Source organism: Myotis lucifugus, unplaced genomic scaffold (genome assembly GCF_000147115.1).
Source record: "Myotis lucifugus unplaced genomic scaffold, Myoluc2.0 scaffold_27, whole genome shotgun sequence".
NCBI lineage: Eukaryota > Metazoa > Chordata > Mammalia > Chiroptera > Vespertilionidae > Myotis > Myotis lucifugus.
In genome coordinates this window covers 1829235-1847583 of record NW_005871075.1, presented here as the reverse complement: position 1 = coordinate 1847583, position 18349 = coordinate 1829235, and the positions used below count along the sequence as shown (strand labels likewise).

The 18349-nt window shown below is 38.7% G+C and overlaps 1 protein-coding gene across 6 annotated transcripts in view; it reads right to left on the bottom strand.

Annotated features, from left to right (window-relative positions):
* Window positions 1-18349, bottom strand: part of UBE2V2 (ubiquitin conjugating enzyme E2 V2) — a 55871-nt gene that overhangs the window by 9305 nt on the left and 28217 nt on the right. For 3 of the 6 annotated variants that reach the window (XM_006086293.3, XM_014453672.2, XM_023751926.1), the window contains 2 exons: window positions 13068-13216; window positions 6076-6201 (listed from right to left, as the gene is read on the bottom strand). In XM_006086293.3, coding sequence (XP_006086355.1) covers window positions 6076-6201; window positions 13068-13216 — 275 coding nt within the window. The remainder of the gene's footprint in view (window positions 1-6075; window positions 6202-13067; window positions 13217-18349) is intronic. The other 3 variants (XM_023751924.1, XM_023751925.1, XM_023751927.1) reach the window with 2 other exon arrangements.

The following is an 18349-nucleotide window of genomic DNA, read 5'->3' as shown; positions in this document are numbered from 1 at the left end:
TATGTGCCAGGGAGTAGGGGAGGCCGGGGGAAGGTCGATGGGGGAAAAAAGGAGACATATGTACTACTATTTGTAATACTTTAAACAATAAAGAAAAAAAAAAGACAGTGTATTTTATAATTCCATTTATACACAAAGCTCAGAATAAGCAAATCTACAAAGAAAGTAATTTAGTGGTTGTTTAGTGTGGAGGAGGTGAGGTGGAAAGTGACAACTAATGGGTAAAGGATTTGCTTTGAGAATGACAAAAATGTTCTAAAATTGGATTTTGGTAATAGGTCCACAACCCTGTGGACAATAAAAAACATTAAATTATTCTTTCAATGACTGAATTGTATGGCATGTGAATTATATAACAATAAAACTCTTTAAAAATAGGAAAGAGCCTGGCCAGTGTGGCTCAGCAGTTGAGCATCGACCCAGGAACCAAGAGGCTTCCAGTTCGATTCCCAGTAAGAGCACATGCCTGGGTTTCAGGCTCATCCCCAGTAGAAGCCATGCAGGAGGAAGCTGATTGATGATGTTCTTCTCTGATCGATAATTCTATCTCTCTCTCCTTCTGCCTTCCTCTCTCTCTAAAAATCAATTAAAACATATTTATAAAAAAATAGAAAAGAAAAATAATTTGTATAATTTCTGATAAGTAATTGAAACAATGTTAAGAAATATTTAAAATGCTTCCTCTAATGCTTTAAGAGTAGCAACTCCATTAGCCTACATAAATAGACTTCATCAGTGAACAAGTTTATAAAATAAATCAAGAGAATACCAAGTTCTTTCCAAAGCAGAAACAAACACTTCCAGCTGTAAAGTTAAAAGATAGTTAAATAAACATTAAGTGATTGCAAATCCTGTAAAATACCAACAGAATGCATAAAAATTTGGGGACAAAAATTAATGAAAAGGGAGGAGGGAGAAAAGGGCATGGGAAAATAAATATCATGTCAGAACAAATCTGCACCTCATCAGTCTATAATATACAATAGCCTCCAAAACTTGAGACCTCACAGATTAAAGTACTGTAATTTATGCTTTGCAGTGCCGACCACCCATAAGAAATAATTTTAACTAGTTGTGTTAAGTAAATTTAAACCAAAATGACTAAAGCAACACCCATAATTCATCTGGTACATAAATAACCTCAAAATATATAAAATTAGCCTGGCACAATCATTAATGGTCAATGTGAAATTCCCTACTATTTACTAGTTATAAATTTAGGTTCTTAGATATCAATCAAGAGAAAAACGCATGCCCAATATTTTCACCCTACCTCAACATTCGATACACACACCTACACTCCAATAATTAAAATCAATATTTATTTTACTGTTTTCAAATCCCCATTCCAGCTTGACATTATGAATTGGTGGGAATAATGTACGTTCACAGGGTCAAGTGGGACAGACATGGACACAGCCCTGTGGAAAGAAACTTGGCAATATTCAATGAAGCTGAAGAAAAGCCACACCTCAGGAGACATTCCACTTCTAGGTATATGCACTGGAAAAAGTGCTCCTCAAAGTGCCAGGCCTTAAACTGATTTTTACCAGTCCATGACAAGATTAACATAGGGATTGAGAGTAGGTGTTTAGAGAGTTCTACAGCAATTTGACAGAGAAATTTTATTTTTTTTTAAAATCAGAGCTTGTATTTAGTCTTTTTAATTTCTAGTATTCAATTTTATAATATTTTACAAAAGTTTTTCTCTACAATATTAGAACCAATAAATACTAGTTCCAAAGAAGTACTGTACTGCCTTAAGATACAAAAACACTTGTACAATTTTTTCTAAGCAAAGTGAAAAAAAACGTAAATGCCCAGCAAGTAAAAAATGGATTAAACAATAAAAAGAAACAATCTAATATGCATGCCCCAACATGGATAAATCTAAAAAAAAAACACTGACATGATTCCACACAAAATCACACAATATAGAGGAACACACACACACGAGCATAGTAAAAGCACAACAATCATGTGCAGAAATTATAACAGCAAATTCAAAACAGGACCACCTCTAGGGAATGATGGAAAGGGGAAACCAGGAGTTAACTATTTATTATGCAGTCTTTAAAAAAGATGTTACAAATAAGACAAAAATATTAAGATCTGACAAAGATAGATGGAGGATGTTGGTCATATTCTCTAAAACTGTCTGTATGTTAGAAATATTTCTTTTAAAAACATCAAAAATTAAAATAAAAGTGATAAAAAATTTACAGTAACTGCTACAAAGGAAAATAATAACAATGTGACCAGAATAAAGCAACAAGATATCTAATTAAGATTGGGAAATCATGGAAGAAGATTTCTCTAAGAAAGTGACATTTAAATTCGGAATCTGTAAGGATTAGCCAGAGTGAAGGAGATGTACAGACAGGAAGAACAAAAAGTGCAAAGCTCCTAATACCAAATGAAAGGTGTGCAGAGCTGTGTGAACTCTGTGAGCTGATGAGCCATAGCAAGAAGCATGCACATTGTGGCTGAAGCTATTAAAGAATTCTAAGCACAAAAGTGATGTGACACAATTGGTGTTTTAGAAAAATCCCTTCGACAGCTTGCTTTGTAAAGATTGGAAGGGGTAAATAAATAGAATCAGAGCAGTTGTTGAAGAGCCCAGACAAGAGATATTAGACAATATTCATGTGCTGGCAATGTAAATTTTTCAACGAAGACTGACAGGACTTGATAGACAGGTTGAGGAAAAACAAATAGGAAGGAAGTAAAAATGTCAAAAGGTATATAACAGTCCCTTTTAGATCAGATAAAGATCATTAAAAAGATTGGTAGAGATTATTTAAGGTCAGTTTGAAACTGAATCCTGAATTTACTAGTTCCCACAATAGTGCAGAATCAACCATTAATTACTTAAATTGACAGAGTCTATAATATGAAAACAAACCATCAGTTGAGAAGAAAAGCTACTCCTGGCAGAGAAATTATTGTTGTTGTTATTCCTCACCTAGGGATATTTTTCCAGTGATTTTTAGAGAGAGTGGAAGAAAGAGGGAAAGACAGAGAGAAACAGCAATGTGAGAGAAACACATCAATTGGTTGCCTCCTGCACACTCCCCGACCAGGGCCCAGGCCTGGGAGGAGCCTACAACCAAGGTACAAGATTTGACAGGAATTGAACCTGGAACCCTTTAGTCCACAAGCCAATACTCTATCCACTAAGTCAAATTGGCTAGGGCCGTGGTCGGCAAACTGCGGCTCGCGAGCCACATGCAGCTCTTTGGCCCCTTGAGTGTGGCTCTTCCTAAGCCTTAGGAGTACCCTAATTTAAGTTAATAACAAAGTACCTACCTATATAGTTTAAGTTTAAAAAATTTGGCTCTCAAAAGAAATTTCAATCATTGTACTGTTGATATTTGGCTCTGTTGACTAATGAGTTTGCCGACCACTGGTAGGGCCTGGCAGAGAAATTTTAATTAAAGAAATCACCCTCACCTGGCCAACGTGGCTCAGTGGTTGAGCATCGACCTAAGAATCAGGTAGGGGTTCGATTCCGCTCAGGGCACATGCCCACGTTTCGGGCTCAATCCCCAGTGGGGGGTGTACAGGAGGCAGCCAATCAATGATTATCTCATCATTGATGTTTCTATCTCTCTCTCCCTCTCCTTTCCTCTCTGAAATCAATAAAAATATAATTTTAAAAAAGATATCACCCTCATAAAGGCAAAGATATCACCCTTCATAAAAGAAGTTCCCTAAACAATATCCTTCTGTAAATTTAAAATGTTTCTTAATCCTGTTTCCATCACATCTCTTAATACTACTTAACATAATAGTATTAAGTATTTACACTGTAATTTCTAGAATAGCCACTGGAATAACAGAATAAAAAAGGTTGAAAGGACCAGTTCAAAAGTAGGTAAGATAAAAGAAACACATAGGGAAATAAAATTCACAAAATAAGATGAATTATTTAAACTTGAACACATCAATAATTATTGTACATTAAATGTAAATGGACTAAATGCTCCTTTGAGTTGGCACATACCAGATAGGGAGATCTGGGAGTGACTTGGCAGGTCCTGAGCTGGGATTTCTAATGACCTTTGTACCTTCTTCCTCTGTCAGGGTCAGGCTTTTGGCCAGTGCACCCAGCAGAAGGGTATGAGCCTATATGAGACCCACCATTGGACCTGCATACTAGGCTGGGGGTGGAGGGTGAAGAGCTAGCTGTGTGTCCAGGGCTAAACCTGTTGCCAAAAGTGTAGTTACATACAGGGAGCACTGAGCAAATTTAAGTAAATATAAAGGTGTGGCAAAAAGTAGGTTTACAACTGAAAATAATACAATCCTATCTATATATATAAAAGCCTAAGCAACCAAACGACCAGTTGACCGGTGGCAATGACACGCACTGACCACCAGGGGGCAGATGCTCAATGCAGGAGCTGCCCCCTGGTAGTCAGTGTGCTCCCACAGCCAACCTCCCGGGGCCAGCTGACCCTGATCGGCAACGATAGGGCTGGCTAGCCAAACTCCCACAGTCCCTTCCCCTGGCTGGCCAAACAACCTCCCACGGTCCCTCCCCCCAGCCGGCCAGCCCCATGGCCCCTATCAGGGCTGCCGGCCAACCTCCTGTGGCCCCAGTCGGCCCCGATCGCTGGCCAGGCTGAGGGACCCCACCCATGCACCAATTCCTATATAATAAAAGCCTAATATGCAAATCGGTCAAATGGCAGAACAACTGGTCACTATGATGCGCACTGACCACCAGGGGGCAGACACTCAACGCAGGAGCTGCCCTCAGCCCACAGGTCCCAAGCCAGCCAAGGCAAGCGTGAGTGGGTGGGCCCCCCGATCGCCCCACCGGTCGCCCCGTAGAGGGAGGCAACCGGCAGTGGGGAGGCGGGGCCAGCGAGTGGTCGGTGCCAGCCAAGGAGGGTGCCAGCGGGGGTCCCCCAATCACTCCACCGGGTGCCCCACAGATTGACCCTGATCGCCAGCCAGGCCTAGGGACCCTACCCGTGCACAAATTTTGTGCACCGGGCCTCTAGTAATTAATAAATGATAATACAAGAAGAAACTCTGTGTTTTGCATACTCACAATTATAAACCTACTTTTGCCCCACCCTGGACTAAGGATAATGAAAGCCAGGTTTCTCACTGTTGGAGGAGAGAATCACAAATATGGAAAAAATGAAATCTGTAATAAACCCTGTAGTTTTGGAATAGACTGAGAGGTACAGGTATAAATTCATGATTTTAGATAGATAGGTAGGTAGATAGGTAGGTGATAGATAGATAGATAGATAGATAGATAGATAGATGATAGGAAGGAAAGAGGGAGGAAGAATAATGTAGTACATTAGGTAAAACTATAAAGAAAAATAAGTAAACATAAAAATTTTTTTCAAGATATTAATTACCATTGGTGGAGAAAGAGAACATAGGGATGAAATAAGGAGGAGCACACAGAAGTTAAGAATATTGCTAACACTCTATTTCCTAAGATGGATGAAGTTCATTTATTATTATTGTGTTATTGTGATTCCTAACATGCATTTTGCATATCAGTGTGATCTCAACACGGCACCTCAAGAGCCTAAACTTTGAAGTATAAACCTAACAATCTACTTATATTAGAAATTCCGCTATCTTCACTAACTTTCTTGTGTGAGTCAGGTAGAGTGTGTCATTTTGGTTTATTTGCTTTAAATAAACAGTGTTGAACTATGACTACTTATTCCAATACAGACATACTTGGTTCCTCAAAGAAAAACCTCCTCTTCATAAATATTCATCATTTTAAGCTCACCAAATATAACTTAACCCTAAAAAAAAAATAACATTTTTTTTAAAATGGTCATCTTTTCACCAAGTAAGAACTCAATGAAATATGACTACTGAAGCAATAACTAAAACCCTAAGAAGTGTTGCTATCCCATCTATATAGGCTAGTACCTGAAGGTCGTTAAGGATGGGTTGAGTCATAAAAGAAAAACAACATAAAATAAACTTCTTTAGACTTTTATCTAAACAAAGGTCCTTTTTTTTTTTTACTTTCTCCTGAGTATATATTATAAGTTATATAAGAATAAAATGAGTACTTTAACTTACCATTCCACTGGAATTATTTATTCCATTCATATTAATTTTGGTTACAAATCTAACTGATGGAGGAGCTTCTGGGTATTTAGGTCCACATTCTACTTTCAGGCTATATATTCTGTTTTCATAATTTGTCTGGAAGGCAAAAAAATAATAAAAATAATGTTCAAGTGCTAATAAAGAGGGAAAGTACTTGATATTATTGTGTATGTGATCAAGAATTTACTTTTCTACATTCATTTAACCTATTGGTAGAATAAACTGCAGCAAGTATATTTAAAAGTAGAGAAAAAGCAGAGATTTTATAAAATAATTCTATACAGTTATATCAAAATGATCAGAACTCACTTTTTGTGATACAGGCAATGCCTGTAATAAAATTAGAGCAAAAAACAAACCACTTAAATTCAGGTTTTACTAAAAAGTTTACATTGTGGAGGAGAGACTACCTGACTATGTCACGCACATATAAAAGTTCCCATTTGTCGCGGACAATTCTGTTTATTCCTATTGTTCTAGTATTTATATTAATAGTGCTTCTTTTCATCCTCAAAAGAATCTGGTTGGACAATAAATTGTATGGTTATCCCACTTATAGGGCAATCAGTAACTTCTAGCAAAAGAAAAAACACTTTATTATAGCATGTTACAGCAAGAAAACAGTATTTCATGCCTCATTAGTTAGAGCAAACTTTGTTTCCACATCATTTTAAAATACCAGTTCTTAACTGAGACATTTAACATAACCATACTATAAAAAAGCCATTTTAAAGCTACCAGACGTAATGGTTCTACATTATTCCTGGCTGATATTTCATACCTATAATTAACTCTTATTTATCCTTATGACTTGTTCACTTGGTTAACTAATTGATATACAATTAAAATATAAAAGTGAAAAATAAGTGAAAGAGACAAATGTAATGCCTGTTGGTTTCTACAATAAACCTGGGGGAGAGGGGAGCAGCTAACCATCCGTCTACAGATTTCACTTACCAAAACTTCCTTTTCCTTAAGTAAAAGATACTTACTCCCAAGTGGAGGTCAGATCTTGGATATTAAGCTACTGTAGTTTAAAATGGATGCAACATTCTTGTATATATGTTAAATACTTCCGTATTTTACAAAAGAAACAGCTGTATAAAACTCATCGCAGAGAACCAAGATGGCGGCATAAGGTATAAACCTGTACGTGCCTCCTCCCACAACATTAAAATTACAACTATAAGACAAAGCAGCTATCATCCAGAACCACGGAAAAGCTGGCCGAGTGGAAGTTCTACAACTAGAAGGAAAAAAAGAAGCGCATTGAGACCGGGTAGGAGGTGCTGAGGCGCCAAGAACAGAGGTACGGAGGCGCGTGCGAACCGGGCTGCATCTGGGTGCGCAGCTTTTTTCAATCGGAAGGGGGTACAAGCTCTTGAATGCACTGAACTCATTTATGGCGAGACTCTGGGGTCCCAGACTCCTACAGGGAGAAACTGGACTGTCTTGCAGCGGGTCGGAAAGCGAGGGTGGCTTTCTCGCAGTGCCGCTCGCAGGGATCACTGTTGCTGTGGGGACGCAGAGGGACTGGGGCACACAGAGGCCCAGAGTCTCGCAGAGTCGCGGAGACACTGACGACAGCCATTGCTGTTTGCTCCGCCCTGGTGATTCTCTGGGACCCTGCCCCACTCAATTTACATCCCCATCCAAGCTGTGCTCAGCAGCCGCAGAGAAACCACCTGCGCTTTTGCAGCCAAACCTAACAAACTGCAGCTGGGTCAGAGAGCTCCAAAATTTCCAAACCCCAAACAAAGAGGGAAATTTGCTGATATCGCTGTAGCTCCTGCTGGGTGGACTCACACAGTGGTTGACTTGGAGATCCAGCAGCCAGAGTAACCCTGGCCAGATACCAGATTTCAACAACTCACACCCATAAGGGACACACTCAAGAAGCAGACTCAGTGAGCACCAAAGCCCCACTGAAGCAAGTCCTACCCCATAAGGGTGTCTCCAGCACAGCAGTTCTTCCACTGTAAACACAGAGGGTCCTCACAGTCAGCCAAAAATGCGGAGACAAAGAAACATGTCACAAATGAAAGAAATGGAGGAAAGCAAACTAATGGAGGACATAGAGTTCAAAACCACAGTTATAAGGCTACTCAAGAACCTTCTATGAACCTCCGAGGAACTTAGTGAGACCTTCAAGGATCTTAATGAGAATGCCAAAAAAATGGAAAAGGACCAGTCAGAAATTAAACATACACTGAAATTAAAAATATTATACAGAGATCCAACAGCAGACTAGAGGATCCCAAGAATCAAGTCAAAGATTTGAAATACGAAGAAGCAAAAAACACCCATCCGGAAAAGAAAAAAGAAAAAAGAATCCAAAAATATGAAGATAGTGTAAGGAGCCTCTGGGACAACTTCAAACGTACCAACATCCGAATTATCGGGGTGCCAGAAGAAGAGAGAGAGCAAGATACTGAAAGCCTATTAGAAGAAATCATGACAGAAAACTTCCCCTACCTGTTGAAATAGACTTACAAGTCCAGGAAGCGCAGAGAACCCCAAATAAGAGGAATCCAAAGAGGACCACACCAAGACACATCATAATTAAAATGCCAAGGGCTAAAGACAAAGAGAGAATCTTAAAAGCAGCAAGACAAAAGCAGTTAGTTACCTACAAGGGAGTACCCATACGACTGTCAGCTGATTTCTCAACAGAAACCACGCAGGCCAGAAGGGAGTGGCAAGAAATATTCAAAGTGATGAATAGCAAGAACCTACAACCAAGATTACTCTACCCAGCAAAACTATCATGTAGAATTGAAGGTCAGATAAAGAGCTTCACAGATAAGGAAAAGCTAAAGGAGTTCATCAACACCAAACCAGGATTATATGAAATGCTGAAGGATATTCTTTAAGAGGGGGACGAAGAAAAAGGTAAAGATAAAAATTATGAACAACAAAGTGACAACAAATAAATATCTATCAACAAGTGAACCTAAAAATTAAGTCAGAATAAACTGGTGAATATAATAGAAGCAGGGGCATAGAAAGGAGTGGACTGACAATTCTTGGGGGGAAAGAGGTGTGGGGGTGCGGGAAGAGACTGGACAAAAATCTTACACCTATGGATGAGGACAGTGGCAGGGGGTAAGGGCATGGGGTGGGGTGGGAACCAGGTGGAGGGGAGATATGGGGGGAAAAAAGAGGAACATCTGTAATAATCTGAATAAAGATTTATTAATAATAATAAAAAAAAACCTCATCGCAGTTTAATGGTAAATATATTAATATGACCAGCACTTTTGATATGTATACAAAGGACCAGACAGATCTCAAGGAAATCATCTAGTCTATGGTTCTCCAATCTGGATGCATATCAGCCTCTCTAAAAACTTGCATTTTAAAAATAATGATAATAATAATAGCCACATACACCCCCCAAATTCAAAATGTTAAAGATCTCAAGGTATATGGGAACAACCAGAACTCTCATACTGCTGGGTGTCAAAAATCATAACCATTTTGTAAACAAGTTGGCATTTTCTTATAAAGATAAGCATACACCTATCCTATGACTTAACAATTCCATACCTAGGCATTTTAACCAAGAGAAATGAAGACAAAGATATGTTTACAAAAAGATGTGTAAAGAATGCTCATAGTAGTTTTATTTGTAATAGCCAGAAAGTAGATAAAATCCAAATACCCATGAATAGGAGAACTGATAAACATACTATGGTATATCAATAAAGTGAAATAGTACTCAGTAATAAAAAAAACACTACTACTACATGGAACAACACAGATGACTCTCTGAGACATTATTATACCAAGTCAAAAGAAGCAAATTGGTAAGTGAACACATTGCATGATTTCACTTATACCAAGTTCTACAACAGTCGAAACTACTCTAGGGCGCACAAAGCAGGGTGGGGATGAGGATGGGAAGGGACACAGAGAACTTTCTGGGGTAATAGAATTGTTCTCTATCTCGATAAGCATGTGGGTAACAAGGTATCTTTGTCAAAACTAATGGTATGCATTATACTATATGTACATTACACCTCAAATTTTTTTTAAATCAAAAACTATTAATCTAATTCAGTGCTCAGAGTAAACATCATACTAACTTTTGATACCTTGGGCTAATTTTTCTTTTTCAATTAATTTCTTTTAAATTAACAACCAAATCTTTCTATTATCTAACAAAAGAATGAAATAAAACAGAGGAGAGTAATAAAAGGAACTAATAATTATTAAGAATGCCTGGCAGGCATGGCTCAGTGACTGAGCATCCATCTATGATCCAGGAGGTCATGGTTCAATTCCCGGTCAGAGCACATGCCCAGGTTGCTGGCTCGATCCCCAGTGGAGGGGGTGCAGGAGGCAGCCAATCAATGATTCTTTCTCCTCATTAATATTTCTCTCTCTCTGAAATCAATAAAAATATTTTTTTAAAAAAGAATGTACTATAGTCAGATATTCTATTGTCTATTAATTCATTAAATGAATAAAGTACTTCCATTTACATATAAAGAAACATACATATAAGGAAAAGTAAACCTCTAAAGCTAAAAAATATTGCTTCAGAAAACTGACACACAAATATATCGAAAAACAAAGTTGCTAATCATATAAATCCAGATACTGAAGTAACACACACAAAAAAAACAAACAAACAAAAAAACAAAACAGTAATCTTAAGCAGTAGCAAAAAACAAACAAACAAAAAAAAACAGCTGACCAAGTTACAGTATGTTGAGGTAAGAATTTTCCTATTACCCTGGCTCAATGTGGATAGCTAAAGCTGCGGACAAAATTGCTCTAAATATGGCACCTTCTAAACAGAAAATTAAGATGAGACACCAATCTCAGCAGGTTTTATTAAATGGCAAATGAGTGCTGTGACCACTCACCTTCACCCAGTCCCAAGTGCCTCAGTGAGGGAGATAACTTGAAAGGGGATGCAAGGCAGAAAATCATTGTGTGGTGAATAGTCTGGCTTAGGAGTACGGTGCCATGGCAAGGTCCTCCCCTCCACCCTCTTCCTGCCACCGAAGAGTGAGAGGGTGCTCACAGACTAATTGAAAGCAGAGGACTCGCTGGACAAGAAGCCTGGCCTGGCAGTCAGCAGCATTGGTCTATGTGCCCCCCGCTTGCTGAGCAGGCTCTACCCTCCCCACAAGCTAGAAAAGTGTTTGCCCTCCCTCCCCGCACTGGGCACAGCCTAGACATGGACGTTTCCTGCAGTTCTATGACACCAACTTGGAGAGTCCTGCTGGTGGCCACAGAGATCAGGCAGGAGCTGTTCCTCCACATTTGCTAACTATGCTTTGAAACAGCCCACAAAAATTGTTGAGGGACTTATACATAAGCACCAAAACATTCTTCAAGTTTAAAGTTCACTGGAGGTAGTGGCTCAGTCGATAGAGCGTCAGCTCACAGACTGAAGAGGCCCGGGTTCCATTCCAGTCAAGGGCACATACCTCAGCTGTAGGCTCGATCCCCAGCCCTGGTGGGGGTGCATGTGGGAAGCAACCAATCAATGTGTCTCTCTCACATCGATGTTACCCTCTTCCAGTCTCTCCCCTTCCCTGCCACTCTCTCTCTAAAAATCAATGGAAAAATATCCTCAGGTGAGGATAAACAGACAAAAAATTTTTTTGAAATTTATACTCCATCAAGTTCAGACCATCTCAAACTATTCATTAAGTAACTCTTTTTTTTTTTTTTTACCAGACAGACCATGGTAATAATGTTCACAGGCAGTGGAAATCAAAGTTTTCATTATAAATACCAAGTTATAAAACACATAAAAAATTCTAATCACCAGTATTATATTTCCTTCTTCAAAGGTCTTATGGAAAAAATCAGAGCATGGGGGGTGGGGGGGGGGATTTGTTAGTTTAGTAGTATATATAAATTTTGCAAAAGAATACCAGAAAATATAAAACATTCATTAATTAATTCTTTAAATTTAACATTGCTAATTACCTGATCCATTTTTCTTTTACAATAATCAACAGGAAATTTAAATTCTACCCAACAGGAAAATAGGTGAAATGTTCAGTTAACAAGGTAGCAAACATTATACAAAACCAGAGTGAGAAAAAAAACTTTCAAATTTGTGTTTTTTCCAGCAAGTCAAAACATTATACAATACATATTTCAAAGATTCACTGCAGGGAGTGCAATAAATAGGACCTTTGAGTAAGAAACGCAAAGTAGAAAAAAAATTCCCAATCTGAAAATATTTTGAGTAAAAATAAAACTTCACAAACTTTAGAAAGACCCAAGAATAAAAAACAATGGGCCTGCTTCCAACATCGCAAGAAAATATTCAAGAATCATAGACTTTTCAATATATTTTATAAATGAAGAAACTGAGGCCTACAGCATTTACATGGCAAGTCAAATATCACAAAGCAAATAGCAATGTGCTCTCAAAAGAAACCAATTTAGAAATTATTGGTTACACATAGTGAGTTAGTAATATATTATGTCAAAACACAGTGTTTGCTCTTCCCAAATAACCCCTCCATTTCCTCACCTTTTCTCCTCTCTATCTGGAATGTTCTCCATCCCCATCACCACCTTCTGAAATCCTACTAGTCAGTTCTTTAAGGCTCATTCCAAAGGCAACTTCCTCCACTGTTCAGCCTTCCTCAATTATTCCAGCTAGAAGAAACATATTCTAAAGTCCCATAGTGATCTTTCTCTGCCATATTTAGAGTCTGTCATTTACATTTATTTTTTCTTCCCTACTAAACTGCAAACACTTTGCTGGCAATGACTATATCAATCTTTTCCCCCCAATTCTCCAGAAAATCAAGTATCATATTGTGCACAGTGGTAGCATCAGTAAATGTATAGAAAATAAAAAGGGAGTAATTGTTTCAGTTAGAATTTATCATAATTATTTATTTTAATTATATTGTAAAATAAAATGCTTATTGTAAAGTGGATATAAATATCAATAAAAATATATAATTTATAGCACTGACCCTTGGTGGCCCAATAATCATGCCTGTCCACCTTGTAAGTGTCATATCTTCATCATCTTCAAGGCCCCAGCTAACCGTACCATCGCCTACTCCTTTTTGTCCTTCTTCAAGTTCTTCCAACAAGCGAAAATTACGAGGAACTTTAACTCCTATACAAAAGAATGTCAATGTAAATGCAAAAAGTTCACAATTATAAGAGCTACACATATTCAATTTCAGCATTTTCCAAATTAACTTTTATAAATTATTTCCCCAAAAAGCAAAATTTCCTCTGAAAACACATTCTGCTCCAGAAAATTTTGAATCTAATAACCTCGCAAAATGAAAACGCTAAAGAAAGCACTGTACCAATATTAATAGTACAGAACATGTATATAAATTCCTAATTAATCAATTTCATACTGACATAAATTAATCATCAAAAATCATTATAAATTGAGTTTTTGTTCCTAGCCAAGAAAATGGACATGACCAGAAAGTTCACAAGTTTGATTTAATTAATATAGATTCTTCTCTAATGACTTTTAAAGAATAATGTCCATCTTTTAAAATGTACTAAGAGGTACTGTTTTCTAGAATGCTAAAGCAGCCCCACCCACGGTCCCCAGTTAGTCTCTTTCCTGTTCTCATCCCTAATCAATGGGTCCTATTCTCCCAGCTCATTTCCTTATGGACATAGCAATTTCCTACGACATGCCCTTCGCCTCTTTGCCCAAACCCTGGCAAATTTACACAATCTACAAACCTTTCTCATACCTCCAGTTCTCTAGCCTTTAATTCCATCACTCCTTACAAATTTCTGAAATCTTAACACAAATATCTTCTTCCTCTCTACCTCCAGTGGTTCTCAACCTTCCTAATGACACGACCCTTTAATACAGTTCCTCATGTTGTGGTGACTCCCAACCATAAAATTATTTTCGTTGCTACTTCATAACTGTAATTTTGCTACTGTTATGAATCGTAATGTAAATATCTGATATGCAGGATGTATTTTCATTGTTCGAGACCCACCGGTTGAGAACCGCTGAGACTCTCCTAGCCTTTCAGTTTCCCACTCCCTCATTTTCACTAAACCTGGTCTTTGCCACCATTTTAACTTCTAATCCCTGGAATCAAACCTTGATTCTTCCAATTTATCACAAACTTTCCTAGGAGTACTGGCCTAACCCCTCCAAAAAAATGGACCCTATGGTTTTCTCTGTTCACAACAGCATCTAACATGAAACACTCTCCAGCCCCATTGCACAAGTCCTAAAGAAATCTTTTCTATGGCTCAGGCAAGAGCACAAACTCACACACTCTCACTCTCTCATGCACACACATACAAGCAATTATGAAGCACAAAGAAAGAAGTGATTTTGTATAACTTCTGTCTCTTGCTGAAATCAAAATATCTTTCTCTTACTAATTCATAGTAATACTTCGACATATAACAAAAAGCTAGTAAGTACTCTAACTTAAAACAAAAACACTAGCCACTTTATGTTTTGTGCTTCATTAAAAATGCCTGAAAACCTTGGGCCACAGAGATATGGAGCTGTGATAAATCACAAAAACAAAAGTAGACATTATTATAACTACTGTGATTATTAATAACCATTTGTTTAGCATACACTGTATGATATTTTAAATAAAGTATCCCATTTACTACGAAAAGCATCCATTCTACAGTTGCAGAAACTCAAGTTTAAAGAAGTTATGTGACAGAGAAGCAGCGATCAGACCGTCAAACCTCAGAGGGAAGGTAGGGGAGGGTGGGGTAAGGAGGAGAGATCAACCAAAGGACTTGTATGCATGCATATAAGCCAGCGGTTCTCAACCTGTGGGTCGGGATCCCTTCAGGCGGTCGAACGACCCTTTCACGGGGGTCGCCTAAGACCATCCTGCATATCATATATTTACATTACAATTCATAACAGTAGCAACATTACAGTTATGAAGTAGCAACGAAAATAATTTTATGGTTGGGTCACAACATGAGGAACTGTATTTAAAGGGCCAGAAGGTTGAGAACCACTGATTATAAGCCTAACCAATGGACACAGACAACAGGGGGGGTGAAGGCATGAGTGGGGGTATAGAGGGCAATGGGGGAATAAGGACACATATGTAATACCTTAATAAAGAAACTTAAAAATAAAATAGCCCTAACCGGTTTGGCTCAGTAGATAGAGCGTCGGCCTGTGGACTGAAACGTCCCAGGTTCGATTCCAGTCAAGGGCATGTGCCTTGGTTGCGGGCACATCCCCAGTAGGAGGTGTGCAGGAGGCAGCTGATCGATGTTTCTCTCTCATCGATGTTTCTAACTCTCTATCCCTCTCCTTTCCTCTCTGTAAAAAAATCAATAAAATATATTTTTAAAAAATAAAATTAAAGCCAAAACCGGTTTGGCTCAGTGGATAGAGCGTCGGCCTGGGGACTGAGGGGTCCCGGGTTCGGTTCCGGTCAAGGGCATGTACCTGGGTTGCGGGCACATCTCCAGTGGGAGATGTGCAGGAGGCAGCTGATCGATGTTTCTCTCTCATCGATGTTTCTAACTCTCTATCTCTCTCCCTTCCTCTCTGTAAAAAATCAATAAAATATATTTTAAAAAAATAAAAAAAATAAAATTTAAAAAAAAGAAGTTATGTGACCTGCCAGTTTCTAGACCACAGTCACTCTTTTAGCCCTTAAGTTACATCGTACTACAAGCTACACAAGCAGCATATCATGGCACCGATCTAGGAGTCAGACAGCCCGGGTCCGGCTCCCAGTTCTTCTGCCCACTTGACAAGTGACCTCAGCAGTTATCTCATCTATAAAAGTGAGATAACAACAGTTCCTACCTCACAGAGTCATTGTGAAAATTAAATGAGGTAATCCACTTGAAGCAATAAATCATGGCTACGGTCATTTTATTATTTTTTTATTGACTAAGTTATCACATATGTGTCCTTATCCCCATGTTACCCCCTAGGCTACGGTCATTTTAGTGTCCATACTAGGTAGAATTACATATAACTTCTACTTAACTTCATATAAATTGTGCGAGAATAAAAGCTTTTTGTACAAGCCTGTAGGGTGACCCCTGGATAATTTTACCCTAACCTCTAAGTTTCTAATAACATAATTGATACAACTGCTGTTTTCCCATAGCTATAGTTATGATCTTCACAACATATTGCTACTAAAATGCTTTTTAAAGTAATCTTAAACAAGCTTGATTACACTTACCATTATGAAGTCATTACCCAAGAATAATTCTAATTTCTTATTTTCATAGAGGACAAAATTTTATTCTAAAAATAGATCTCAGTAATAATGAAATACCAAAAGCAGGTCATTATAATAAAGAGAGAGGTATTTTTTTCTGAAAAGTACATCATCTCTATCATATATTACAACTCTCATTTATCTGTATTTTAATTACTGATTTTATGGATTATCCAAGGAAATTTTTAAATCATTCACTGGATTCTGCCTAATATACATCTGGATTGCCCATATTGATCACATCAATTGGCCATAATACAGTAAGTAGAAATTATCTTTTTTTTTTTGAGGGGCTTAAGGTGAGAAATTATCTTTTTGTATCAAAATTCTTGATATATGATATTCTCTGTAAACCAAAAACTGATCACAAAAGTTACATAATTAAATGTAACTTATTAACCTATTAATTGTAGTTGCATGTTTATTAGGACATCTTCATACTAAAAAAATTGGTGTGATTTATTTTGACAAATCCAAGACAGAAATACTGTCAGGGCATCCAAGATGGCGGTGGAGTAAGTGGAAGTTACACATACCTCCTCCCAGGAATTACAACTAAATTATAAAACAGTCAACCTGAGTAACCAACTGAGGACTAAACAGGTGTCTTATAACCAAGGATTTTCACAAGAAGCCACATTGAGACTAGTAGGAAGGGTGAAGAGACAAGGGCTGGACCTGCACCCACATGTAGCAGTTCAGAACCTGGAGGGATAGTTCAGCTAAAAAGGTCCCCTGAGAGAAGCAAGAGGTCTCAACCCCATGCTGGGCTCCCCAACCAAGGGCACCAGAGCCGGAAAAGGAGCCCACATAATATCTGGCTGTGAAAATCAGAAATTCTGTGTGCCAGGGAGAAACGGGACTCTGCTAGAAACCCAGGCAGGCCCCCTTAGATGACCAGTGCACAAAATCTCATTCACAGCCACTCACCCTGGGCTGTGTCAAAGAATGGCTCAAAGCAAATTGAGGTCGAGAGGAGAGACTGAGTTGTGTAGCTCCAGGGAGTCCCTCACCACAAGCCCACAGATACCATATTTCCTGGGTCGATCACTCCCTTTAATAGAGCATCAGCTTGGGGGGATTCATTGGCTCCACCCTCCTACCTGTTGCTCACTCTACCATGCTTACTACAGAGGAGTCAGCTGCCTGAACCTGGGGTGCACTTTCCAGAAGGGATCTTGACAAAGTCTGGGCATATACAGGAGATGTCAGAGACTGACTTACGTGGCTCTGGGGTAGGGGCTATTTTTCTCTTGCACGCCCAAAGATAGCAGAGTCCTCCAATGCACAAACCTCCCTACTCACAGTGAAATCTTGGTCTGTTTTGACCTGACGAACTCCACCACATCAATTGGCCACAATACAGCCATTGGTCCCACCCGAACGAATCCCTGAGATGAGAACCCACCACAAAAGTCTGCAAGCACATGGCGGGTGGTGACTGGGCTTGGAGCACAGAGATTTCTGCTGAGTGGCCTCAGACCCAGCACTGGTGTAGGTGCCAGGTAATGACGTCACATAGCAACACCCAGCTTCCTCTCCCTAGCAACTAGCCTCCTTGGAGTTTCTTCAGCCCAGGAACCCAACTTGCTTTATAGCCAGGTGCAAACATTTTACAATTTAACCAAACGTTTATGAAGCGTTTTCATGTGCCTCATCTCATTTGATCCTCACAGAAGTCCTGGAGTAGGTAGATAGGAGACTCGGTAGAATCCTATTTTCTTTTCATTAGCCAGAAAACAGAGATTTAGAAAGCTTAGAAATTTGACCTGACTGAAAAGAAGAAATGGTGGACCTTGAAAATGACTTCAGGTTTTCTCACTGCACAGAATTTAGTCAAACACTGCTACAGTTAACTATTTTACCCTTTGTTATCCCTACGTGATCTACAATAATAATCTGCTTCGTGATCTACAATAATAATCTGCTTCGTGTTGATATTTACTGCTGTGTTGCTGACAATTACCTGAGAGAGAAATTGGAGTGCTTCACTGAGCGGGAAAAAGTTTAGCTAAATCAGAAAGCAG